The sequence below is a fragment of the Lagopus muta genome, chromosome 13 (genome assembly GCF_023343835.1).
Source record: "Lagopus muta isolate bLagMut1 chromosome 13, bLagMut1 primary, whole genome shotgun sequence".
Taxonomy (NCBI): Eukaryota; Metazoa; Chordata; class Aves; order Galliformes; family Phasianidae; genus Lagopus; species Lagopus muta.
This window is the reverse complement of record NC_064445.1, coordinates 17,559,047-17,586,887: the sequence shown is the minus strand read 5'-3', so window position 1 is coordinate 17,586,887 and position 27,841 is coordinate 17,559,047. Positions and strand designations below refer to the sequence as shown.

At 45.3% G+C, this 27,841-nt stretch overlaps 1 protein-coding gene across 1 annotated transcript in view; it reads left to right on the top strand.

Moving 5' to 3' along the window:
• Positions 1 to 27,841, top strand: part of MAMLD1 (mastermind like domain containing 1) — a 75,966-nt gene that overhangs the window by 19,490 nt on the left and 28,635 nt on the right. Inside the window, exon 2 of the mRNA XM_048959913.1 lies at positions 24,255 to 25,955. Coding sequence (XP_048815870.1) covers positions 24,255 to 25,955 — 1,701 coding nt within the window. The remainder of the gene's footprint in view (positions 1 to 24,254; positions 25,956 to 27,841) is intronic.

Here is a 27,841-nt window from a genome sequence, read left to right as displayed (position 1 = left end):
TAGAGCTGCACTGCTTCCTGTGCTTGGCCAGCACTCTGCCTCTGCACCGTCCTGTGGCCGGACACCAGCAGGGACAGGTGTTTATCCTCTGAAAGCTGCATTGGCTGCTCCTGAGCGGCAGGGCCCTGTGGCTGGACATCGGTGCCAGTTTATTTAAGTGCTTCCAGTCAAGAGGTTTGACTCCCGCTCTCGTGTTAGGAGGTGTCTGTAAGGAGCAGAAGTTTGACAGCTCGGCCATAGCTGGGGCTTGGTGCAGGGGCTGCTGCGAGGAAGCTGCCAGCAGGGCCAGGCTGCGTGCTCTGCACTCACGTGGGTAAGACCAAGTCTGCTTCTCAAGGGCTTGGGTTCTTGTCTGCAAAAAGTTCAAATTCGATGGAATATTGCATTAATCCATCAGTGCAGTCTGTGGAGGAATGTGATTTGAACCATGCTTGCTTGCTCATATTAAAAAATAAAAAAATCGGAGCTGCTGTACAGATTTCAGCTCTGCTGTGCAAATGGGCGCACGGCACTCTCAGTGCTGTAATGAGCAGGTTCATCACTTGGCCACTTTCACTAAAATTTTGCTGCCACTGCTCTTTAAAGAGCTAATTTTTATCATTAGTGGGTCCTGAAACGTGCAGAAGGTGCATGTGCTCTCAACTTACAGTGACTGAGAAAAATCGGTATGTTCTGCTCCCCTTACTGCTGTTCTACATCATACAGTTCAGAACACCACTGCGATCATGCCACCAATTTATTTTTTGAATGGTGGGTGGGAGAAACAATAAATCACTCTCTTGGACTATGAGAAGTACTATTTTGAATAAATTTTAGCAGGCTTATTGGCTTTCCACATTTCAGCTGTCTTGCGTTAACAAGCTGCTACTAACATTTTAAGAGCCACTGCAAACATTCCTTGGATTTGATGTGTGTATATATATAAGGATATCTCCATACAATTGAAGATAATAGATATGTTTATATAGAGAGAAACTTTACCTCTGTTAGGCATTTCAGGTGCCATGGGATTAGGCTCTTTAAACTGTTATTCTTTCAGTTTTAATACTCCTAATTTACTTTTCAGTACTTGCACCTCTGCCTTACGTTTCCGTTCCCTCAGTTTCTTAAAGACTGTGCAGGCTAATTAGTTTCACTGATGCTTACGACTGGTCTCTAATAGCTTGCATTCTTTTGGTTTCTCATATCTAGATTAATGCTTCTGTATGTTTACTGTAAGCACTGCAGGGAATTATTTTTTCTCTTTTCTGTACCCTATAAAAACACACTGCAGCTCTTTACTGGACTTGTGCGTTGTAACACCTTAAGTTATGGATCCATTAGAGTCAAAATACCTCTTCAAAAAAGGACATGCAGTTCTTTTTATAATGATACTTGTATAAGTGTTATATGAAATCCTCTTTTTTTTTGTTATGTGCAGTGTGACAGTACAGCAGAATGTATAGCACTGAAGTCAGCTACAAGATTTTCCGTTTTCCAGCACGCCTTCATCTCTTTTCTTATACCAGGAGCTTGTGATTGACTGTGCTAATTTTTGTTGATGAGGTCCTTTAAGATGAGACCTTGCAAGTCAGTGTTCGGGGAAGTCTTTGGTAAGAGCCTGTCCTTTCTAATGTCATTTATCTTACTCTTCAACAGCTTGTGCATACTTGAGTTATGTAGATTTGGATCAACAGTCAACACAAAATACACAGTGTATGTTAGAGATCTTGTCAGCCCTATGCATAACTTGAAAGCAGTGAGTGGGACTGCAACCAAAAGCAGAACCACTCCAGGTTTCATAACTATCTGGACCGGGAATGCCCAAGAAAGCCTCATTTTGAAGCCCACGTTACCTGATCAGCCGTGCTGATGCTCAGGGCCTGAGGAGAAGTTCCACAACTGCTCTGCCCCGTGGCGTGGGGACAGAGAGAAACTTGTGCGTGGAGCCTTCCTGCTGCAAGGCTTTGTCAGCGGCGTATTGATTGCACAGGTCAGCCGTGCGGGGTCACAGCTCTGCTGCGTCGGCAGATAGAGACAGAGGAATGGCATGCTGAGGTCACATTGGGGAGGAATTCAGAAGAAAACATTTTTAAAGCTTTATTTACTCAAACGGGGCTGTGAGGTATTGAGCTTGCACGTTTACAAGCCTTCAGTGGAAGATTAGGAAACCTTACTCCCAGCTTTCACTGGGATTTTTCCCTTTTGTTTCACAATGTTTTTAGAGTTGAACAATTTTTAGCTTATCACTGCAACGCCTTACGCCTGCTTTTGTTTCTTGCAAAGCACGACAAAGATATTTCTCTCTGTGAAGAAAAACTGATGATTTTGCTGAATTACTGGATTTTGAAGAGATCGTGCTCTCATTCGTTTACCTTTTTTATTTCTTTGGGTTTTTGTTTTCTTTCTTTGTTTTTGTTTTGCTCAAAGTGCCTATGGAGAGCTGAGCACTGTTTGCACGTTTTATTTCTATGGTGCCTTTCATCACCCTATTTTAAGGTTAGTGTTGCGTGGCAGAGCAGAGATTTAGCAAACCTGCAGGGGCAGAATTTAAACCTTGCAGAAATCAGGAGGAATCGGATCTGAATGAGGTAATTACACTGATTATCAGCTGGTGTATGCTGTAGTTTAGACAGGCTGTGTAGAAACACTCTTTTCATTTCATTTACATCATCAGGAACCAATTAAAGCTATTCTTATACTTTAAAATGTTCTTACATGTACGGTTTAAGCTCACATTTTTAACTAACCCAATGCAGATTCTTTTTTTTCTGCAGATAAGGGGTTAAGTTGCTGGCTAGCTGGTATCCTGAGCTGGGAGCTGCAGTACCTGCCAGTTATCATAGTATTTTCTCTAATGCAAAGTCGTGTTCCAGACTTTGTCTGTCACCAGATTCCAGTTCAAGCAGGGAAGTGGTGCCCAACTACTTCAGTGCAGGGAGCCCACCCTGAGACTGAGACAAGGACAGCAAGAGAAAAGGCACCTCTGCAGTCCCTTGAGGATGAGGGTGGCAAAGAACGTGCCTGTTTTCTTCCTCAGGTTTGGCATAAAGGCACTGAAAGGAGAAGATCTGCATTTAGAGAAGACATGAAAAAAGATTTGTATGCTGGAGACAAGGTCGCTTTGACTGATGATTTTAATATCGCCACTTATTCCGAGCTTCTAAACTCCAAAATTACATTTTTTTAAAAAGAGAAGTTCATGTCTCTTTCTCCAGTGACTTAAAGCCCCTGAGTTTATGATTAGGGTAGATTTTTTAATATTTTAATATTAAAACTAATAAATTGTGCCTGTTAGATCTTCCAAGACTGCTCAGGTCGTCTGTTCCCAACAACAGCTATCCTTCACACAGAGCTCTTTGTGAACACCAACCCTTGTGTTTTCACACAGCTTGGTGCAGATGCTGAAAGCTGCTCTAAAGAAGATCTAGACACTGCCCTGTCCGTGCTCCCCTCTGCAGCCAGTGTCTGTGAGTGGAGGAGGACGATGGTCTTCTCCCTGGCCATGCCTGCAGAGCAGCGTGCGGCCGCTGGAGGTGATGGGTGCTGTGGAGACAGGGCAGGGGGCTGCTTCCAGCTGCAAGGCCACTGCAGTAAGGTCTGTGTTTTGGGTGAAACTTTCATTGTATGGGGACGAAAGAGGGGTGGAGGGGGCAGCTGGTGTGAGGCCAAACGCAGAGGTTATTCAGTGTTATGATATGTGGTGTTGCTCTGATTCCTTACATGCCTTCTGAGCGCTGGAGGAGAGGGCTAAGGGTGTGCATTCTGTGAGATCAATAGCAACAATAGGAAAAAAAGACTTATTTTTTAAAGGAGTCTCTAGGCCACCAGGGATAAGTTGCTGCTTGCCTGTAGCTGCAGATACACATCCTGCTCAGTCTAGAAATAACTACATGTTGGCACCTAAGTCCTGCCCAGTGCCTGGTCACCTGTGCAGTACAACCTGGTGAATTACATTTATATATTTGCAGAATATCTCCATTTAATAGTAAAAAGCCTCATCCAAAAGAAACAAACAAGCAAAAAAAACCCATCCCACACCACTTTTGCATGTGGTAGCCCCCCAGAAGCTCTCTGGAATGGGCTGTGGTTCTGCTGTCAAGAGGTGACAGAGCTCTGTGTGGAACTTGGTTCTCGTAGCTGCAATTAGAAGGTATGGAGCAGGCAGCCTTGGTCATGGCGCAGCCAGGACACCAGCCTGGAAAGCTCAAGAGTTGCAGTTCTTTCCATTTTTGTTATTGCATGGTCTGAAAATGTGAAGCAAAGCCTGGGGAGCACAGGTCGCAGCACGGTACTTTCCAGCACGGTGCCCAGAGCACCACGACCACGTTTCCTGGTGCCTGCGCTCTGCTGGTGGAGAATCAGCAGTTGTCTGCAGAACTCCTTTCTCCTTTTCGTTCCTTTCTGAAGTTTTCAATTGCAGCCCAGGCAGGCAGGGGCCAGGGGGCAGGCTGGAAGGATGGAACTGCTCATGAAAAGAAAGCTGCTGAATGGGCAGATTGTGTCGTGGTTTTGTTTTTTTTTTTCTGGGTGGGTTTTGTGTTCCCAACTCTGGTCGGCAAGGGAGGATACAGTAGGAACACAGTTGGGGCTCCAGCATTTCTGGGCAAGCCAGCAGCTCTGCTCCTCCTGGTGCTCACAACCTGCGGGCCCTGCCATCCCCCTGCTCTGAGCCCTGGAACAATCCCCTCGCTGCTGTTTCTGGTTGATAACCGCTGTGCTCGGCCACGGCTCCGAACGCAAGGCACTGCTGCACCCCGCTGAGGTCTGCTTTCTGTGGCCTGCGTTTCCAGCTCCGGTACCTAACAGTCACATGGAGGCTGCCAAGCTGTGGGGAGGGGCAGGAAGGTGAGGTGTGTATGTCCAGAGGAAAAATCCTAATCAAGGAAGTCCTGTTGATTTGGGACCCTTGGAATGAGAATTCTTCATCTGATGTGACTGCCTTTTTTCTGACTGAGCTGCGGCAGTGGAACACCGAAATGCTCGTTGGGGGGGGAGGGGGGCTGGAGGGGGAAAGAACAGGGCTGCAGTTTTGTGTGTGCTTAAAGAACAGCTAAAAAAGAAGGGAGGGTTGTAGCACCGCTGCAGGTCTTCTGGCTGTTCATCTGAGTGTGAAGTGCTGCGCCGTCTCTCCACCTCCAAGGTAGGAAAAACAGTTAGCAGGAGCCTCAGCAAACACAATGGCTCTATCTCGCTCTATTATGCCACAAAGGAGTGGCTTGCTTAATCTCCGAAATTAATAGAGCAGAGAGGAAACGGCTCTTAAAGAGATGTGTGTGTGCTTCCTTCCTGTTCAGAGAACCAGGAGCCTGGGGCTGTGAGGTAATGTCATTTCACATAACTAGAGGGCTCTTCTCATAAAGGACAATTACAGTAAGTGTAGTGAGTCTGGAATTTCTGACTTTTCAGTGTATTTTTCCTGCCTCGGTGGTGGGGATTTTTTTTTTCAAATCTCACATATTATTTTAGTGAGAGGTGATGCTGAGACAGATTTTGTCCCACTTCAGATTTTCAGGAGATTCCATAATTTTTTTTCCTGCCTCTTGGTGTATTGGTGGCATCAGAGAGAAGGCAACCTGCTGCTCTGTTCCCTGCCATGCTTAGTACAGTAGTCAAAATTCATTCTGAGTGGTTGTCCTAAGAGAATGTCAGTTCAGCCAGAATTAACGGAGTGTAGTCTAGTAGAACAGCTCCTTTTTCACACTGAGTTGGCCCTTTAGAGCAGTGTGTTACTCTTGGTGTGAAGCCAAACTGACTGATAAGCAGCAGACTAGATTTTCCTGCACATGGTCAAGGCTGCTCACATCTATCCTAACTTTTTCAGCTTTAGGAAGACCTAGCACATAGAACAGTAAACCCCACCTAGCCATTGTTGGTCCGGAGAGAAGGAGAAAAGAACAAAGCGTGGCTTGCAAAGAAGGCTTCTGGACTTGTAAATTCCTTTAGGGAGAAAGATAGGAAGATGCAGAACAGATATAGCAGGGGCCAGGGTACTGCTGCTTCTATTCCATTTGATTTGGGACCAGGAGATGATGCTCAGAGCCCTTCAGGAGCCATCCTTAGGTAGACAGGTGATGCTTTGCCCTGCTTTCATTCCTTCATTTTCTTGATCATTTTTGTGTGCGATATTACACAGCAGAAATATCTAATGCTGCACTTTAAACTGCTGGCTGGAGCAGCATAACGTAACACAGCCATGTTGTGTGCCTTCTTAAACAGAAGGGATGCAAGAAATGTCTGAGTCGCAATCAGAGGGAATAAGCACTATAATGACTATCTGTAGCATACAAGCCAGTTTGTTCCCTGCTAGGAGCTTGATGTACTTTGCGTATGAACAACAGTGAGTTGCTTTGCAGAAAATGTGTTTTTGATATAAAGATTATCAGTGCTGCCACCTTTCTTCCCTTGTTTATTATTGGGCTCACCGCAGCAAATTTGCTGAGCATCAAATGCTTTTTCAGCTTTTATCCAGCTGCGTGATTTGTAACGAATGCTGCAAGCTGGGGAAATGAAGAAGTTTAAATTTGGGGCAGTTGTGCATCTATCCGCAGTTAACAAGGTATCTAATTTCTCTGCAGATTCAATACAGCTTTCCCACAGTCTTGGCTGTAGCTTCAATTATGCCGCAGTATTTTTGATTTGTTTGTGCACCTTTGTTGTTATCTGCATGTGTTAAACTCCAGCTATTTCAGATTTTCTTAATCTGGAAGGTGAGTTAAAGATCTGGCTTTGTATTGATGCTGCTCAGCACCTGCCAGAACAGGATAGCAGCATTTACCTCTGCAGCAGCACTGGGGGTCCTGACAGGCAGCAGGAATTCAGTGGGAGCAGTACCCGTTCCCAATGCTCTAGATGCATTTCCAGAGCAGCAAGCAGCCCTGTCCACCTGTCAGCAGAGGAGTTCAGCACTGTACACCTGCAATTCATCCCCAGTCTGTTCCTGGCAGGTCTGCTTGGTGCCCTGCAACCCCTCACAGCCTTGGGCTCCTTCATATTACCCAGACAGGACCTGCAGCAGCTCCTGCTAACACAGCTAGAAAAGCCCCAAACCGTCACATTAACACCCTGTGTCAGATTGCCCTGCCAAATGTTGATAAAGCTTACCTTGAGAGTTACTGCAACTTTTTTTCAGTGGGAAACGTCTGTTTTTTTTCTGGTTTGGGGCAGGTATGTAGCAGCATGCAGTTGTGACCCTGTCTGTAGAGTTACTGCAACTCATACAGTGCTGAATGAAAGTGGATGGCAGCGCAGCACAAGGTGGGATTGCTACAGAGTAGAATAGAAGATGGCACAATGAAGTTCTCAGGCTAAATGCCAATGTAAAATTAGCATTTAACCTCCCCCTTAGTGTCTGCCTGCTAATTGGGTGTCACCATCTATATCTATATAGTTTTTAGAGGCTGTTGCAGCAGTTACAATGTGATTGAAGTGCATTGCATAAAATTATGATATCCACCAATGTTTTCTCCTAGAGGAGGCTCAGATCTTCCAGCCCACAGCTGGAAATGGTATTATTTTACTTGTTCTATTATAGACTTCCAGACACATACACAGCCCTCAGACTTGAAAGAATGTGTCTGCAATGTGAAATAATAAGCATGTGCTAGACACAGGATTATAAGCCTGTTTAAATGACAAGAAAAATTTGGGGAGATAGATGAGAACGGAAGGAATTGAAAGGCTTGTACCGATATCCTCCTCCACTTTCAGTTAGAACTTCTCTAACCAGACCAGGCTTACCTTTCTTGAGGCCTGGTCTGAGCATCCTGGAGCAGCTTGGATAGTGAGGATTTTCTTCTCATCCTTTCTTTGGACTTCTTTTGACTAAACTTCACAGAGGTGTATTTCGTGACTTCTGTCAAGTTTCACTGACTTTCAAACATTTCTGCTTCTGGCTGTTCCCCCAAAATACACCTGACCCCAAGCAGCTCCCTTCTGAAATCCCATGCAGGTCTGGGTTCCAGTGTGTGCAGGACCCCCGGGAGCTCAGCCCTGCCCTATGCCAGCCCCATCTTGCTGTCCACTCACAGGCAGCACACCGCTCTGGGGCAGCTGCAGCTCACTGCGGGCTCTGAGGTCCTGTCCTGTGCTGTGCATCATGGCAGTGCCAGAAGGCAGGCAATTTGCATTTTAATAACTTCCTCATTATGTATTTGTCTGATCTCGTCAATATTTTGCATTTTTAAAATTTTGCTGACTGCAGCCATCGTGGGCTATCACGTCGATAATTAGATCGCCTGATTTTAAACACCTCTGTTATAAATCAGAGCAGCCCTTTTCTACAGCCCAGTGCTTTGGCAGCAAAGCAGGTGTCCTATATACGAAAGGCAAAAAATTTGAGAAAGCGTGATGTGCTGATTTGGTGTTGGGAATTCTTTGATGAACGTACTTGCAGTGGTGGTGGTTGGGGACGGGGCTGATCCTTCATCGCAGGCACCATCATGTTGCCTGTCAGGTGAGTGCGGCTTTTCCAGCACCACGTTAGGATTGCTGCAGACTTTACCTTCAGTTTCTTCCACCTGCCTCGTGAGGCTTTTTGTTTCATCTAAAGCTTTGAGCTAATGGCAAGCACATTAAATGTAAATGGCACCTGTAGGGCCCCCTCTGAATCTCCCAACGCAGCTTGCAGTGCAGTTGATGCTAGGTTTATCTTAATGCTTCAAGCTTTGGAATTACAAATGTTTGTGTTAGACACAGAGTCTCTTGTTTCTAGTGCAGTTATTTGTGTTGCATGTAGGTTCTGAAACAGGTCAGATACCACGAATGCGGAAACAGCATTCTCTCTCTATACGTAGGTATGAAGAGGGTGAGAATAAGCCGTGGTATCATTACAAAAAACACAGCAATCGTTTTGTTCTGAGAAGAGCTAACTGAATAGACAGGCAGAGAAACACCTGCTGAAATCAGGAAAGTTTACAGATGTTTCTGCAGTCTAAACTCAAGTATGAAACAGAACAGAGGTCATTCTGGATGGAGAATAGTGCAAAGACAGCAGCAGAAATGGATTTCAGAGAGAGAAAAGCCAAATCCTGCTTTTATTTTAAAAACATCACTGATATGCACTGAGATACCCAAAGAGAAATGTGTTTGATACAAGGGGCTGTGGAGAGTCCGTGTCATCATGCCTGAGATCTGCAGCTGGCATCATGAAGTAGCTAATGGGTCCTAGAATATGTCTGCATGGAGCAGCAAGTTTTGCTTCTTTACACCTGCATCAGGAACCAAAGTTGTGTGCAGATGTTTTGGAGAGACGGGCAAAGAAGCATGAGAGTTTGCCTTATTTGTCTTACTGTAAATAGCTTTTTGTTAAGCATGGAAAGACAGCAGCTCTTCCTGGGATTGTTTGCAGTTCTCATGTGACTGTTTGATGGTTCAGCTCGTTAATGGACTGGGCTTCTATTAAAAGTATTTGGTTATTTGGCAGGGGTGTGCTTCAGAAGCCAGGACCATATTACTGCTGCTGAGGGCTGCTGTCACTTTCTCATGTGGAGAAAAATGTAAACACATTTTTAAGAGGCACCAAAAATTCTTCCTTATTCTTGGATCACCCTTACTGTTGAGCACACACTATGAGCAAGCAAACAGAGAAATTAGCTCTTTCCCTCCCTCCTGCTCAGTCCCAGTGCTTGCAGAGGTTTTAGAAACACAAGTTGGAAGCTCTTGATTACAAAAGTTAAGCTCTTGCCCTGCAGTTCAGTTTCACGTCCCACATTAGAGATGTCGTATCACAAACGAGCAAAGTTTATTTTCAGGGAGTTGCTCGTATTGACACTTCTGACTTTGTGTCTGTCTTATTAGAGAACAGATTTGTCTTGCAGAAGTAAGGAAACACTGTGTAGAGGAACGTGCAGCGTGCTGCTGGGAAAGGAAACTTCCGTAAATGCAGAAGCGCAGCCCCACATAACCCTGTTTCTGCCATGCATTGCGTTGGTGCCCAGTTAAGCTCATTGGAGTGGGTTCAGTGCTGTGACCAGAGCTAGAGCAGTCTGAATTCTGCAGAAATCAGCAGCAGCAGTGGCATGGCGAAGACACTGGATGATTGTTTATGACCTATAAATTCACTGCGGGTGCAATAAGGGGTGTCTTCTTGGTAGTAAATAGAAAGCACAAGAAGGTAAGGCAGTTACTGTAAAGAGGAAGATCTAGGGAGAAAGAGATTGCTTTCGTTGCAGGACTGATAAATTGTGGTGCATTTTTCCTTTAAAGTTATTTGGCATTTATCTTCCCTTGTTCTTATGTAATTAATGGGGAAGCAAAACAGGAAAACTGTACTTCAGTTTAAGATGTCCAAGAGGAAAACAGATTTATCAGAGAAATGCATGTTGTATTGGACTGCGCCTCCTTACTCATTATGCTGTCTTCTGTGCTTGGATGAAGTAAATATAAAATGCTGGAAAAGTGCTACTTTCCATCTGCTGTCCCAGTGACTGTGCAAAGAAGCAAGGTGAAGGAGTTTGTTCTTATTTCTGCCTTCGTTTTTTTTAGTGGAAGCAAAACTAAGATGACTGTGAAACAGAGAAATAGAAAAGCTGAAACCTGGCTGGCAGGTTTACCCATAGTACACCTTTTTTGTGCATTATCGCCTCTCATGTCTGCACAGAGCTCCAGGAATATCAGGTCTGAGAGTACAAGGTAGCTTGAGGTTTTTAATTTTCTGTGGATCTTAGAAAATCAGCAGTTGAAAACGTGCATTTTCTTTCAGATGCAAGTACAGTTAAGTGTGAAACAGGGTGCCAGCCGCCTTCATAAAAAATAATAATAAATTAGGTGATAGATTTGGCTTTTTATTTGTACTTGGCCCCATATCAGCCTCCAGTGTTTGTGTAAGAAAGGCTGTACAAGTGCAAGGTCAGGAATTGGTGTGCTGCTCAGATGTGGCATGGAGTGAAGGGGAAGAGCTGCTGTGAAATGTAAAGTTTCCTGCCCATTTCCTGTATCACGCCTGGCAGACCTTGTGAGTGAAGCAAGGGAAGCACGTACCGTTTTTCTGCAGTTCCAACAGGCAACCTCAGTAGGAAATTGGCTCGTTTTGAAGAACTGGAGCCCTGTCCCCAAAGCAGCCACATGAGCTGGATGGGGTGTGCAGGGCTGTGCTGTGAGCTGGGGGTGGCAGTGCTGGTGGGCACGAGGAGTGAATGCTAAAAAGCTGGGCCAGGCTTCCTGTGTTGCAACCAGGAAGGGAAGCTGGCTGTCCATTAGGAACTGAGGAACGGGAGACCTACGAAATGCATAACAATGCTTAATGATGCATGCTGGAAATATTGTCAAGGGCCCAAACTAATCTGGCAGGAGCTTTGCATAGTGATTGGGATGGGGGCGGGAGGTTACAGCCATGGCAGGTACTTGCAAGTCAGTCCATTTGAAGAGGTTTCCCCTGATCTGCATTCCCTGCTACAAAGCAGTATCTGACAGCCTCTGCGTCACCATAAAATGGAGTTACCTGCAGCTAGTGGCTGGTCTGCTTGAATCTACATTACCTTTGCAGTCAAGCAGTGCCTCTCAGCTGGAGCTCAACGGCTTCTGCCTGCGAGCTGTCATCTCTTGGTGTCACTTTCCCATGCCTAAGACATCCACATTCACCAGCATGACTGAGCAGAGGAGGCCTCCACCTGGTGCAGCCCAGCCACACGTTGCTGGAAAGCCTCCAGGCCCAACGTGTGCAGCGTCCCATGGAGGTCCAGCTGTGCCACCTATGGGGAAATGCCAGCACGGTGCTCACCCACACCGAGGTCCGACAGGTAGCTCAGTGCAGCCCTGGCTTTGGGACGGCCGAGCCATCAGCTGTGAGCACAGCCAGAAGTGATGGCATGATCTCAGGCAGCTCTCTGGACGTGAAGGGACACCGGCCTCTCAACTGGGGTGAGGCTCCTGCAGTTCCTGTAAGGCTTTTAAACTTGAAGCTGGACACTGCTTACTGTGGCTTTTGTGACAGATCGAGCAATCCCGGCAAACCTAAGCATTTGTTCTCAGTTTGCAAGGCCCTTGCGTCTCCCCAGCAGTGCTCAGCACAGCCATCCAACATGACAGTTGTTTCCTGATCGTTGCAGTTTTATCCCCACCAGACCACGTAACTGTAACTGAAAGAGGAAGTTTCTTCCATTCTTTCATTGAGAACAAAGAGTTACCAGCACTTCAGCTCAGTATTTGGGAAGATTTTACCTTTCCTTCAGGTTTGCAGAGCTTGCTGTGAATACCTGTATGCAGCTTGCCACGGCCGTGACCTGCAACTGGCTGCTTCCCCTGCAGGTCAGGTTCTCCCTGCCCCTTCCCAAGGAGACTCCAGGGGCATCTCCACGCACACGTCTGCAGGTGGCTTGAGCCCTTTTGGGAGAAGTAGATGTAAATTCTTGACAAATTGGTGGATTTGAAGACAGCTGGGATAAATTAATGTGGGAAGAGGTACCAGCATTTTACCTTCATCGCTCTCCAGCATTGCAGGAGAAGTATATTCTTGGGCTTGAAAACTTGTAGGGGAAGTAGTGTAATTCTTGTGGGCAAACTGAAATGTCATAACTGAAAGACAACAGCAGTTTTTTCATCCCAAACCAGGTATATGCAGTTCAGATGTTCTGACCTTTCAAGAATGTGTTTGCTCAGCTCTATGTCTCTGTTAGGAAATGGAATGATATTTTGCTGTTGATATTCAGAAGAATGCAGTGAGGTTTCCTGTAGATCTTGCAACCTGCTGTTGTGTTGAGGAGCCCTTAGGACCATCACCTTAAGGGTCGTAACCTGGGATGTCAGCCTCACATTCTGGGGATTAGAGGAAGCCTCCACTCATTCAAAAATGAAGTCCTGTAAAAAGGGCTCAGAAAAACCAAACTGCCTGCGTTTCTTAGCTTTTCTCTTTGACTCGACACTAGTGTTACTTAATGGGAACACTTCAAAAATAATAGCTGTGGTATTCCTGATAGAACATGTATTGTGCTTAAAAGGAAAAAAATAACTGGGGGGAAAAAAGAAAAAGAAAAAAAAAAGCACAGTTGTGTGTTGTGGACCTAATGCATAGTAAGAGCTGCTGCCTGTCTGCTGCCACCTGTGCATCTCAGCTTTGCTCTGGTGCTGCTGGAGAGCCCAGGGTTCACACACCTCCCGTACTCACGGCTATACCTGTGATAAGGTATAGGAATCTAATGGAGACCACCTATTTGGACAGCCCCCCTGTCACACAAAGCATTTTACTAACAGTGTTTGATAGCCTGTAGTGATGGGAAAGAAGGTAAGTTTGGGTGGGGAGGTGGGGAGGCCATTTGTGAAACAGTCACAAGGTCTGAGGTTTTCTAAGGTTATTCAAGTCATCATGTCTCCTTGCAATTAAATTGGAACCGAATGCCTAGCTCTCCTAGGCTCATCTGCAAAACCCAGCTAAGTCACTTAATGAAAAAAAATAGCTTCTTTGTGTAGTTCCCTTCCCTTCACCATTAGCAGGATATGTGGGATTCTGTAAGTACTTCCTCTGCAAATCAAGATGCTGAGGGCTGTTGTCTCTGTATGCAGCTCCAGCTCTGTGTGGAAAGCATTTCAGATCTGAAGTTTCAAAAATCAGTCATCTGATGAACACAGCTCTTCCTGTGAGAGTCTTTCTCTCATCCCATATGACTCCAGAACATTTCCTCCACTCAGACTTGACCCAGCTGCTATGGTTGCATGCTGGAACTGGTGATGCTGTAGCCATTACCAAAAATACCCCTACAGAATGAAGGAACAAGCCTGGGGCAAACCCAGGCCCTCCTGGAAGCTCACACGAGACAGTCAGACTACAGTCAGTAAGTTTCAAGCTCTTTTTTCTTCTCTGCAGTACATCTTCATAGGGTTTTACAATGAGACTGCAACCACGTGAAGCATTCCAGAATGGAGCAGCGTGCTTCATTCTGTGTGTTCAAAACTACCTCTTCTGTTATGACAGATAACTTCAGGCTGGCTACAAAATCTGTAACAGGGATTGGTAACCCTCCAGGATGGTACTTGGCACTCAAGAGCTAACACATGTTTTTGTTTTGTGAGCATGAGTCTAATAAAATGGCTCACTGGTTTAAGATGCCTCTGAAAACAAGACACAGTTGGATGTAGAAATCACGATGATTTGGCAAGTTCAATTATTAACTTCTCTTGCAGAGTTAAACTTTGACCAGAAATTTGCCATGAACCCACGGGCACATCCTGCTAGGAAACAACATGGAGAAATCCTTCACTGTCCTCCTTGATTTATCCATGCTGAGCACAGTCAGAGTATAGAGCTTTATTATCCCCCTGAGGAAGTCATGGCAGCCTCCATCCCCTCTGCAGAGCAGAATGCTCTCACGTTTGCACGTTTCAACCCTTTGATATGGCTCTGCCCTGCTCAAGACACTGCATCCGAGGAAAATTTGGCTTGTCCCGGACTGGCCTGTTGTATAGGCTGCTTTCACCACGTTTCAGGAGAAAATTGAACGTGATGAGAAGCCTGAGCTATGTTAGCTATGCAGTGTCCTGTGGGATTGTTTTTGAACACAGCAGCTAAAGATAGAAGTGCACCACAGAGATGCTAAAAATACTGTCCAACTCTACGGTGGTTGTTTAGCATGTGGAGTGCTATAGTTGGCCTTACACAGACAAAGGGAAGATGCAGTTTTGCAATTTGAATATGCAAATGAAATCCTGATCTTGCAAATGTGCAGTCAGATGCTTGAATCTAAAAAGACTGCTTATATTCCTGAAGTTAAGCATTGGCAAGACTAAGAGTTTAATCAGTTGAATAGGAAGTCATCAGAAGCAGCGTGATTGCGGCACAATGTGTGACTTCAGTTCAAAAGAAAAAAATACTCTTTGCTTGGTTAAGACCAGATTTTTACATTCCACATGTGGACGGAACCATGTTGTCCGATAAATCATCTCTTACTAACAGCAGGCTGCAAACTGTTTCTTCTTTGCAATTTATATGCATGATAAAGTAAACATTGTTTTAATATCAGTGGGAACGCACGCTATGCTTCATAGCTTTCAACTGCGTGACCTTTAAAGGCAGGACAAAGGCTTGGAAATTAGAGTTTACATAAAACTGAGAAGCACAGGGAGCTTAAAAGGCTGTAATTCACTTCTGCAGCAAGAACACCATTTTCTCTAACATTGTTTGCACAAGTCAGCATTTATGTTGTCAATTTGCAGTGATGAATGTGTGATTAACATTACATCTAGGACAGAGGGGAACTGGTATCTGTAACAAGTTAAGGGGTTCTGTGGTTAAAATCTGAATGACTGAAGCACTGCATGTTTTGCTGGAAGCAATTCCTCCAAATCCTGTGTATTTTTAATTTACCCCTTTAGTTAATGAAAGAGTGAAGAATGCAATCCCACCCCTGCTGAAGTCAATGTCCTAAAATATTTATTTCACCGAGGCCTGTTTTTCAACAGCTTGATGGCTTCAGGGATGGGGTGATGATCCGCCTTTGGTTTCATTTCTTTAGGAACACCGGTTTGCAGAAGCCCTTTAAGGGTCCGTGGGTCAGATACCATTCGAGGAGTGTGTGCTGGAGGACGCAGAGCCCCAGGGCAGAGCCTTCACACTGCTCCAGGGCAGAAGCCTACAAATAACATCTTCCAAAGAACTGCTTTCCTATCCCAGATAATGCATGCTGAGGAAGGTGGAGCTGCTGTGCAGAGAAGGATGGAGGTTTTCAAAGGAAGTACTGAGAGACAGATGTTCACAACCAGAATCTTCGGCTTTACAAATCACTCCTGATTCTGGCCTTATCGGTCTTTCTGCACCCAGGTTCCATGGGACATTTGCTTGATTCGTGGTCATTCTTACTTTAACTTTTACTTTTTTCTTTACTTTTGAGGCTTGTTTTGACAGGCCTGCATTAATGTCCTGCTGATGGTTCCATTTATTGGAGTGCAGAGGAACATCGAGGAGGAGCAAAGGGGTAGGGTGAGGGGTAGACGAGGAGCCACTATGAACGTTTCCTTATGCTGCCCGTGTTTTCTTAGAGCTGTGCTCCTGTTTCTGATGACAGGTAGAAAGAACTTCAAAGTTCTTTTAAATGTTTCGTCCCCGGCTAATCTGGTTATCTGGTAAATGGTAAACCTAGATGCTGATTTATGAACGTATACAATCCATTTCCTATACAAAACTCCTGTTATCTTACAGTCATTGCATAACTGTGACAGCGTAACAGGCTGGAAAAGAAGAAAAAAAAAGTAACTTTCAAATCCCAGGAGACCCAAGTAACAAAACCGTCTCTTTTGGCTCAGTAGAGAGGGTTTGAATTCTTGAATATAGCTGTTGCGGTGAGATTAATGTAGTCTACAAAATTACTGCAAAGTGTTCCATAGGACTTTGAAATTAATGGACTATAAAAAAAGATATAAAACAATACTGCTGGTATTAAAATGAAGGTAAGATGAGGTAATACTTGTGGAGAGACGCTAAGTCTAAGATTGATCTTGATTTACAGCCAGATATGAAAGAAACACTCTTGTACTACATCTTAAAACCTGAAAGGTAGAGAGCTTCTGTCTTCAGCTGTCTCGTTAATAGTGCTTGTCGTTACACGGCGTGTGGAAGCAGCAGCCAGGCAGTATGCATGGCGCAGTTGCTGCAGGTCTTCAGATGACTAATTAAGAGGCATCTGCACCGAGATCGCCTGCTAGCAGCACAACACAGGAGCAGGCAGTAGTCCTGTTCCTCCAGATTCATTTGTCAATAGCAATTTTTCCCTTGGAAAAATTTCCATTCCTAACGATGCCATTAATACTGAAAGCGGATGAATTGTTAAGGAAAGACGAGGTAGAGAGATGCTAAATTTATTTTGATAGGGCAGATCTCTGTTGGTGCCTCTGAAATGAGATTGGTTCTGTCTGACCTGAAAAGTAGCAAAGCTGTCTGGTTCTTTTTTCTTTCCTTCTTTTGTTTAAGTTCTTTTCTTTACAATAAAGGTTGCTTGGTCTTTTCTGTGCAGCTGGCTTGCATGGAATGAAGAAACAGGTATATTCTTGGCTGTGTACTTTTTTTTTGCCTCGGAGCTGATCCTCCATCAATATCTTCATTTTGATATTAAGGACGATACCTGGAATTTTAGACAAGGGTAATCAGAAAAGCCCTGATCACAAACTTGCTGCTGCGCAGCCCAGAAGATGTTTCAACTTACAGCAGGATGTGGATTAGCTGCATTTCTGTCATTATGAGCTTAACTGCATTCACAAAAATCATTATGAGAAAATCGTATTTGTAGCATTTCCTTCCCTTTAATTTTTTTTTAAGATTTATAAAAACTGTAATACGTAATGCTCTCGGTAATCCAGGTTGAATTTCCTGTTAGTTTCTGCGGTTTATGCTTATTGTAAGGTCGCATCCTTCTGGTTTTGTATAGTCATGATGTTTTGGATGTTTGTGCTTATGAGCCAAATCATGCAGTTCTGGGTATTTGCAGCCAAGATTGCTTCTTAATGCTGTGTGGTTGGTTAAGTGGGGAAGGAGGCAAAAGAGGAAGGAAAGCAGCAGATCAGCAGTCATTTAAAAGTTCACATGCGTTAAGTAGTAGCAGTTTCTTTCTTGCTCTTTCAGCACAGTATGGGGTTCCTTCAAGGACGTGCGCTGATTTATTGAATAAAATGAGGAATCGCAATGAATGGTGATGCTCACAGGGAAAGGGTCACAGCAAGCTTCTGCCAAGGGGCCCCGTGTTGGCTGTGCTGATGGGAGATGCAGCTGCACACATGTAGCAGCGTGTGTATAGGCTAAGCAGTCCGTGTTAATAAAACTGTTTTAAAGATGGCAAATTTCATGTTGCCACTGTAAATTGCCACTGTAAATTATACATCTGGAGAAACTCCAGATCCAGGTAAAAACAATCCAGCTAATTCGTACAAGCTAACCAATACCCAGTGTGCTTTCATGGTTCAAATGACAGCTTGCCTCCCCGGTTCCTCTTCCTACATCCTCCCCTCCAATTGCCTATTTCCACAACTATGATGAATAGAAGGAAATCCAGCCCTGTTTATTTTCCCTGTTCATAATCCTTTCTCCACTACCACAGCTCGAATGGGAATGGATCTGCCACCTTTCCAGCCTGCAAATACCAGGCAGACCCAAAGAAAGACCTTTATCTCATACTCCTTAACTGAGGAGTTGGGATATTAGTACTTTTAAGCTAAGTGAAACACTTCTTTGGCAGCTTGAAATCACATTCTGATCTCTTCCTTGACAATGTGAAATGACAGCTTTAAGTCCATCCATGCTCAAATCACTTGAAATCAGAAGGGTCAACCAGCCTAAAGCAGTAGGAAAAATGAGGTTTTAGCTTATGTTTAATCTTAGCATGGGGAAAGTGACTGGTAGTTTTAATTGCTTGAGCCCCCTTGAGTTCTCCTTGTAGCCTGGGATGTGAAAGCATGCTTCTTGTTCCTGGTAGTCGTGGACTGCTTCAGCTACTCACTATGCCTCAGCAGGAGGCATTTCTTTTTGGATTCAGATATGTAATGCGAGCTTCTGTTATCAAATGGCAGCTAGCTTGCACAAATGAGAATCTGCAGATGAGCTAAATGCACTTAATGCAGGGGCAGGTTCTGCTGTCGTTAAATGGGATCTTTGCCCACAAGCATTTGGGTTTTGTTGCTCATCTGCAAGCCAGCCTGCTACTAAAAACATCATGTCTGATAGTTCAAGAAGCGCTGCAAGTAGCTGCTGCCACTTAAGAGGCAATGTTATATCAGATACACTTTGCAGCTTTCAAACACTAGAATTCTCACCTTTTTTTCCACAGTCTGTCCTCAAAAATTAGCAGGTCATTGGAATCTATATAGATTGCAAAGAAGCAAGCAATATACAGCACAAACCTTTCAAATTGTGTATTCAGGCACGGGAGAAAAAAAATTGTGACATTTTCTTGTTTTATATGGAAAATTGCCAGTTTCATTTTTTCATTACATGACTGTTTTTGTCAGAACAGATAGAAACATTTTGGGCTGATGGGCAGATAGCTCTCGCTGAAGCTTGTTGAAGCCACAGAGACTGAAGTCTTGATGGCTGAATGCTGCAAACAGTTTGCCTCTGGCAAATACATGCTTCCAGTTTTGGCAGTGTCGAGTGTTTGAAAGAGACGAAGAGTGAAAGGTTCTCTGGTCAGCTCAGTTGAGCAAAGCTCAGATTTTGTACTGTGCAGAGGGAAAAAACAATCTGCAACAGATCCTGGAAAACAGGAGAGTTGAGACCCATGGAGTCTCAAGGGAATGCTGGAATTTGCAGGCTGATGTGTTAAAGCGAAGCTCTTCCACTCTTCTCAGGCTGCTCCATTATTCAGCCTTTCCACTGAAAATTAACTGTGCTCTTTTTTTCACAATTCTTTATCTAACCTTCACTCTTGGTGACCTTGATTCCCCAGGTTTCTGAGGCACCAGGGTCTTGCTCTGAAAAGCTTTGAGAAAGGCTGCCAGAGAACACTAGCAAGTACCCGGGAGAGACTGAAACATTCCCCATCTGCTCGTTCTCCTCCTACCATCATTTCTCTTTTCTTTAATCAAACCAATAGAAGAGCCAACACCTGGGTTTTCCCAAGAGCTACAAGGGCTTTGTGACTCCTGGAGAAAGAAGGTTATCTGACTTCCATTCTGGAGGTCCCAGATTGATATATTTCAGACTCTTAAGTCAAGAGGGTTGCCAGCGATGATGGCTGCAGGGAGTCAGAGGAGCTGGACAGGATGCCGGAGGTGAACATGGGCTGTACAGAGGTGGTTTCAAAATGGCAGTGTCTCATAGGGCTTGGTTCCTGCATGAAAATGCTTGTGGGTGTGGGAATCACTGCTGTAGGTTGGATCACTCAGTGGCAATGAGTGGGTTGAGGTGGCTGCAGATCAATAATCAGCACCCTGCGGTCGCTCTAAATCAAGGCTTGAATCTCTGACAGGCTGCAGCAGCCAGAGAGAAGCACAGAAATACCTCACTAAACATTTTTCTTCTTTTGTTTCTGCTTTACGCTGTCCTAAATAGACATCTGCTGTTACATCCAGCTTGTATTTGGTGGAAGAGGGACGAAAGCCGCACAGATCCTCCCAGTGGGTGGTGGGGGTTCTTCCCTGGCAGCTGGGGTGCAAGCTGGGGCCCAAGGGATGGAGCAGAGCAAGTGTGGGCTGGCAGCAGGGCCGTGGGACAGGCTGGGTCATCAGGCTGATGCGGTAACTGAAGAGTTCTTGAGCTAAAGGAAGAATGAAAGCGCAGTGATGGCAAGGCAGTGAGCCAGACTGGAGAAGCTCACGCGGTGTGTTATTAAAATCCAATGGCACCACCACAGTGTGGATCTATTGACAATTTAATCTCTCTGCTTCAGCTCTCCTCGCTTGCAGCCATTGCTGAGAAACAGTAGGTCTGTAGAGGCCAGCACTGCTGCGTGGGCTCGGGGAGCAGCAGGTGGAAGGAGCAGTGGCGGGGCGCAGCCTGCAGCCCTCAGCTCCCAGCCCTCCTGCACAGCACAGTGCCCGCACAGCATGCTGTGGGGAACGCTGCCCTGTGCAGAGCTGCTGTGTGACAGATGAGATGTTTGCAGCCACAGCTGTGGAGCTGCCGGGGAAGGAGCAGTGTAAACAGTTATTATTTATTCTTGTTACACTACCATTAGGAACCAGCAGTGTGACTCGTCTGGAACTTGGGCCTTTCCCAGAAGCGCGCCTGTTCATTCTGAAAGCATAGCAGGGCCGGGACCACAGCACGCTCACTTCTACAAGCAAACCAATCAGATGTTCCCTGCATCAGGGAGCTTGTCTTTGTTTCCTAAGTATTCCCCAAAAGAAGCTCGCACCTGCATGCTAATGAATTGCAATGGATTTTGACAAGGTCGCAAAGTTTGTTGCTTATCTGCTCAGTCTTAGCGTGCAGATGTAAATGGGGTTTTCCCATACGTGGCTGTACAGCTCCCAGCCAGCTTAAGAGGGTGTTAAGTGTTTATATCATATTTATATGCTCTTACCAGTATTCAGTTTGGAAGGAGGCTGCCCAGCATACAGCCAGCAGAGAAAGGGAAGGAGCATATTCTGGTTCTCTCCTCATGTCTGCTGATTTTGTCAAATGGCATAAACCCTTTCAAAAGAAAGAGATAAAGAATGGGTATAAATCAGCTCCCTTCTCTGGGAATCCAGGGCCAAACAAGGGAAGTGTGCAATTCAGAGGGAGCTGGGAGATGTGCTGGCTCCATCAGAGACCACCTCAGTGCAGTGTATGGTGTGGGAGGAACAGTCACTGTGTCTGACTGGGGAATATTTCAGCTAGCCTGTCCACCCTGAGGAGAGAGTTCTGTTTGTCCCTCATACTTCATATTAAGTGCCTGGTGAAACGCTGTTGTCTAGTTTTCTTCTTTATGATCTGCTTGAAGCAGAGAGCTGATGATACTCTGTCATCCCTTCCACCCAAAATTACTCTGTAATTTGTTTAGTCCACTTTAAGAACGGTATCTTTCTCAAACTTGTGGCTGTAGACAAGCGTATCTTAAACAAATGCAATACTGTGAAATTTTGTGGAGTTGCACCTGCCAACAATGGAGGAAAATGGTCTTCTGGACTTCATGGTTTTCGTGCAAATATCCAGCTGGGAAAAAAGAACCTTGCTTTTCAAGAGAACTTGACACTCAGCTAACATCACTGCACCTCTTTTCCAATCTAGCTTACTTAAAAATCCTGTCCCACTTTTGGAACGCCTGTGCTTCTGAACACCATGGCTTTATTTTACCTGTAGTTATAGTCTTGGGGAAATGGGCTTTCACATTACTCCCCAGTGCAACAGTTAGACAATACTTTCTAAGTGTTTAGAAAGCCCAGTTTTCTCCCCGGTAGCTCAGAGCACAGGAATGTCCTTTGGCAGGGGTGTACATGCCAGCATGTCAGCTGGCCAAGTGTGGGAGATCCCCCAGCACCGCCTGCTGCAAAGTTCCCAGTGTGCAACTTGGGAACGTGTGGTGTTTATTTTGGATGTGTGAAGCCTGTGTAAAGATTCCCTATACATGTCTGGGTTTAAATATATGTAGTTATGCTCCACCAACGTGTTTCAGCCTACACAGGGCAGCATCTGTTGAAACATGTACCTCTGGCTTAGTTTTGTCAAAGAAAATGAAGGAAAACAATTTCATCCATCATTAGACTACCATTTGGGAGAAGATTTAGGCCTTGTTCCATTTCCTGAAGCAATGCAAATTTTGGCCTCAGCAGCCCAGAGAAAAAATCCACTCCCTGGTGCTTCAGTCTCTGGCAGCGATGTAAGGACAGGCTCTTGCATTCAGGGTCAAACCAAGCATGGCACAGCTGGCTGAAGAGGGCTGCTGGGCAGCGGCATGCAGGACACCGAAAGCAGCACTCCCCGGTCCGGGCCGGATCCAACTCACTCGTGGTTTCTGGGAGCAGCTTAGGGTAAAGCAGTGCAACTGGAGGCCACAGAGCAGGAGCAGTGATTGCTCTGGTATGGAATAGCTTCCTTAGAGGGTAGGTGAAAAATGTCCATGCAAAAAGGTCTCTTTGCCACAGTACCATTCAGAACTGCTGTGTGGTGGGTGAATTTCTCCTAGAGCCTGAGCAGCCACTCACCATAGCATACAAACCTGTATTTCCATCCGCCAGCACCCTGTTCCTCATGTACAACTAACTTGCATCCTCTCACTCACCTCCAAATACCCATGTAAGTTGGGCGTTAACACGTAGGGAGGTATCTGTGTAGCCTGATCACATGCTGGCCCAAACTTACAGTCTTCTCTCTGCCCACCAATTTAGAAACAAATGATGTGAGAGCACTCATGTGTGTTCAACAAGCTACTGGGAAACTACTCCAAGTTCCCAGCTCAGAACAGCCCCAGTTGTGGTGAGTTACTTGAACCCATGGCAGATGGGCTGAATTTCAGGCTGGCCACTGGCCATTTGTACATTGCAGAAGCAGCTGCACCACGTGCCCATATTGCGCCCTGCAGCCTCGTATGCCCCGTGATGAGCGTCCTGTGGCAACAGCTGTATTGAGCACCAGAGCGGCTGTTTGTGTGGGGAACTTAGGCACAGGTGAGATGTAATATTCAGTGCAAAATTCAGAAGCCAGTCGTACCCACCGCAGCCTTAGAGTGGACATGACTATGCTGGCAATACGTGGTGGGGTTCTTTTAATGCTGCGGGCAGGTATTACAAGGAGAGAGGATTTTTTTCCTGATGCAAGGTGATTAGCAGTGCTTTGAACGGTAGTTCAGGGCTGGGAGAGGTTGTACTGTGAGCTGGCTTAGAGGAACAGTGACTCTATGGCTTCTCCATTGCTGACAAGATGTTTCTTTAAACACCACCTCCCTCTACTATTACACAAGAGCAGAAGGCTTATTTCCCTTAACTTGGAGCAGCAATGTTAATGTTTGATTAATCCTATGACATACAGGTCAAAGTTGTTAAAAATGAAAGCCACGGATGATTATATTTGGAGGAGATGACTATATTGCACTGAATTTGTGATAGAGACATTATTTTTAGTTTCAGTTTCTTTCTAAACATAATGACATTATGTTTAAACATAATGGTTTATTTTTCCTCCAAAACTTGTGGATTTACCACTACACCATTTCGTAAAGATGAGGTATTTCTGTCGTGGTATTTTGAAAATACTTCAGTTTTTACAAATAAGTTGCATCCTAATGTAAATGAAGCCCATACTGCCAGAGACTTAGGAAAACAAAGAAAAGTTAAGATTTTAGCTGTTATTTACTGTTAAGAAAACCTAAACTATCTACGATTAAAAAAAAGACTGAAAGCTGAAAGTCTGATTAGATATTTAATTGAGGTCTTTTTGTTTGTTTGTTTGAGTTTGTTCAGAAAGCATGCCAGTTATTTCAGAATGAAGAATGTAAAACAACTTAGTTGTCTCAGGTCTGAATTTAATCCGAGTCACTGGCAGGAGGTGGCTAAATTCAATCCAGGGTTTCATTCATTTCTGCCGTTGTCTAGACCATGGAAATGCTGGCATGTTTGTTATGCAGGGAGTATAATGTCTTAATTGAGATGATACCAGAAATGATTTTAAAAACTTCTATTACAGTTCAGATGACAGGCAGTGTTTTATAGCTTTAGCACCTGTCTTAGGGCCAGCACGTGAGATCGAGCCTTTGTCTGACTGTAACTCATCTGATTTCAGCAAAGTCACACCCACTTAAATCCTGATTGAATTTGTCTCACGTGATTGGTTTTTTAATTGTGCGGTTTAATTTTCAGTATCTCCAACCCAGTGTTGCAGTTCGGAGCTTTAGAGCACGTTAGTGTAAGGTCAGTAACCATCTTTTCCATTTTTATTTTCCCAGTTACAGGGATCCATTAAAAGAAAGCTGGAAGATGATAGCTCTCCTGCCTCCAGTGGTGTGCCTGATGTCATTTTCCCAAATGACAGTAAAAGACTCTGTCTCGATGATGTAACCCTTTCCATGGGCCAAGGTACCAATCCCAGTGTGGCGTGTCCAGAACTGCAAAGTTCTCCGTTCTCCAGCAGTCACAGCACTTCTTCCATGGCAGTCACAGGTCATTCAGTGCTCTTGGAAAACAATCACATGAATGGTAGTGGCATCGGCTCCCCATTTTCTGTGCCACCCAACACGGAAATAAATCAGAAGGGATCAGTAGGAGGGCAAGGTAACAGCATTGTCCATTATGATGAGAAAGGAAACAGCTTACAGTCTGTGGACCAGGAGCTGCAAGATCTGTTGGAAGAGCTGACAAAGATGCCTGATCCTTCTCCCAATGACCTGGATCTGGAGAAGATTCTGGGCAGCAAGGCTGAGGAGCCACTTGGCCTGAGTCATTCTCAGCCAAGCATAAGTACCACTCCAAAGTCCTCCCCGCAGACTTCCCACTTGGAGAACCATGTTGCTAACAAAGACTTTTCCCCAGGCTGCAACCCAACCAGTGGAGGATCTCCTCAGATGAGGCCATCATCTGCTGGAGCTAACTTCCAGGTTCCTCCCTCAAACAAACCTGCTGCATCACCCATCTCTGCAGCAGCCCAGAGCAAGAACCAGCCACCACCCATGCTTCCAGTACCCTTACCCAACATACCTGGCTCCAACTGGCATGCTCAGCAGCTAAAGCAGCTGGCAGCTAGCAAGCAGGTGTCTACTACAAAGCAACAAGTACAGGCTCCTAGCTGGCCATCTATGTCTCCTCCTGGTCTCTCTCCTCCTTATAGGGCAGGATCATCCCCCCACCATCAGCCTTTCAGTCCTCAAAACGTTATGGTATCTGGTATGCCTGCTAATAATTTACCAGGAAACAACATTCAGAGTCCTCAAAACACTCTGCTTTCAAGCATGACTTCCAGCAGCACCCCCTCCAACGGCCCCTCTCCTCCCTACGGATCTGAGAAGCTTTCCAGTCCAGCTCTGAACCAGCAGCCCTTCAGCCCACAGAGCTCCATGCTGCCTGCCCTGACAGCAGCCAGCTTACCAGCCAGCAACATTAAAAGTCCACAGAACAACTTGGTTGCCAGCATGGCTTCCACAAATACTGGACCTTCTCCACCATACAGGCCAGAGAAGCTGTCAAGCCCCGCTCTGCATCAGCAGCCCTTCAGTCCTCAAGGTCCATTAATCTCTAATATCACTCCCAACAACAACCCCACAAGTATGCAGAACTCACTTTTTAAATCAATGACTACAAGCCAGTCCAAAAATATGAACATAATTATGCAACAGCCATCTGCTAGCTTACAGCCAGGTCTGGTGAATGAGAGCCCTGTTAACCAAGACCAGTTTTCTTTCAACAACACCAAGCCACTATCTCACTTTGCCTCGGAGTCAGCTACCCAAAAGATGTCACCCCTGACAGCAGGACAAGGGCAGCAGTCGCTCATTCACTATCTCCAGCAGCAGCAGCAGCAGTCTCCAGCCGCCCCGCAGTCCCAGCAGGCTAACAGCAGCCAGTTCCTCCAGCAGCAGTTCCGGCAGCTGATGCAGCCACATCGGATGCAGAGACACATGCAGTCTGCCACGCTGCCATCTCAAAACAGACAGGTGAGTGTGCTTCTTTGGTCTTGCTGGGCTTACATGCAAACGTTGAGTTACGTGTTTTCTTCTTTTTGCTTCTCTTTGTGTTTCAACTGTGACGTCGTCAAACTTCTGGGCTGTGCACGGTGTATGAATGGACAACGTCCTGGAGTTATTAGAAGTAACTTTGTCCATGTCTTCACTTGAAATGTACTTTAATTCCATTGTGCACTGTCACCTCTAGCCCAGTGGAGAATGTTGTGCTATTAGGCAAAACCCACTTCTCACTACTGGAATAAGTTATTTTTAAATGTACAGATTGTGTTCTTAGGTATACTGTAAGCGGTAGAGATGTTCCCATAATTTGTTTTCCATCTTTTTTTTTTCTTTATTTTTTTCCCCTTAATGCCCTTGGCTGATTTCATCTCTATGTTATGTTTCTGAGGCCAGAAAAGATCGGGGGGGTGAGAAGTAAAGTTAAAATATGACTCCTTGATGGACAGCAGGTCAAACAGTACAGCATCTGAATAGCTAAGAGGCAGACTTGAAATACCTGTTGCCAGCATTTGCCAGAAGCAATGCCCTGCTTTGGATGAGGGCCATTCCCCACCCTTTGCTAAGCTGCAATACCAACTGAGCTTGTATGTGCAAAAATGTGACTGGCAAGATTGAGAAGCAGCTTTGGTTTCTCTCCAGCAACCCTCTCCCTGAGACCCAAGGAGAGGTGCAAAGCACTATCTGCTGCTACCCCAAATTAGAGAGATGTGCTGAGTGTTTCAGGGCAAGGAAAGGCTTGGGGGCTCAGTCGGAGAGCTCAGCTATGAGCAATAAGTGGCTGTCTTTTCACTAGGAAGAATAATGGTAGGACACAAACGGAACCCTGCCACCAAAGCCAGCTTCAATTAGGCAGAACCAGCACTGTGGCAGCAGAATCCTTAGCCCAGCTGTGTGTGCACGCTTACACTGACTCCTCATGATGCACTGAAATGCTTCTGCCCCAGTGATCTGAAGGCTGATCTTCAGAGCTTGCATGGACCTGTTCCAGAGACCTGTGCTTAGATGGGGAATGCAGACCCTGAATTTCTGTGCTTTCCTACCTCCTAGGACTTCAGCTCTTGTAGAGATGAATTTCTTCAGTGCGGGTGGCTTAGTGTGTAACTTTTTTTGTGATAGCAATGAAAAATAAGCAGCTAGTTATAAACATCAGCTTTGTAGTGGTAAATTAACAAGGTGCATTTCCACTGTGCCTCTCTGAGATCAACCCAAAGTTGTGTAAACCCCGTGCTCCCCTGCTTTGATCCAGCAGCTGAGGGCAGAATGGCTGGGAAGGCTCAGGATCCCAGAGAGTGGATGCACAGCCGAATGAGTGAGTTGCTGCAGCTTTGTGACTTAGTGCTGATCAGGGGTTGTACACTGGAGGCAGTGTGAGTGAAAAATATTCATGGTGTCTTACTGCACTTCGGACAATGGCTGCAAAGTTGTTAAACTGCCACGACACAACCTGTTTTGACCCACGTCCATAACCTTTGAGCGTGTATCTTTTCTCTGGCTCTACCGCTGGATCTGTGGCATCACCACATCCCTGCTGTGTTCCTGAGGTTTCCTGTGCCCTCGTTTTTATCTTACACCTCCAAACCCCTGCAGTGAATCTCTTTGATTGTCCAAAACCAGCCCTTTTCCACTGCTCTGCCTGTGCTGCGTTTCCAGGTGCTTCTCACTGTCAGAGAGGTAGCATCATCTGGTGCCTATCAGTAATTATCAAGGATGATAAAGACAGTGATTACAGGCAATGAGCATCTCATTTCAGATTAGTTAGGTAAGCTCCCGGTGCCTCCCTCATTTTACAAGTAAGACTGGTGCACTAATTATGCACCAGATGACTGTGCTTTGGTTTTACAGTGTGCTGAACCACC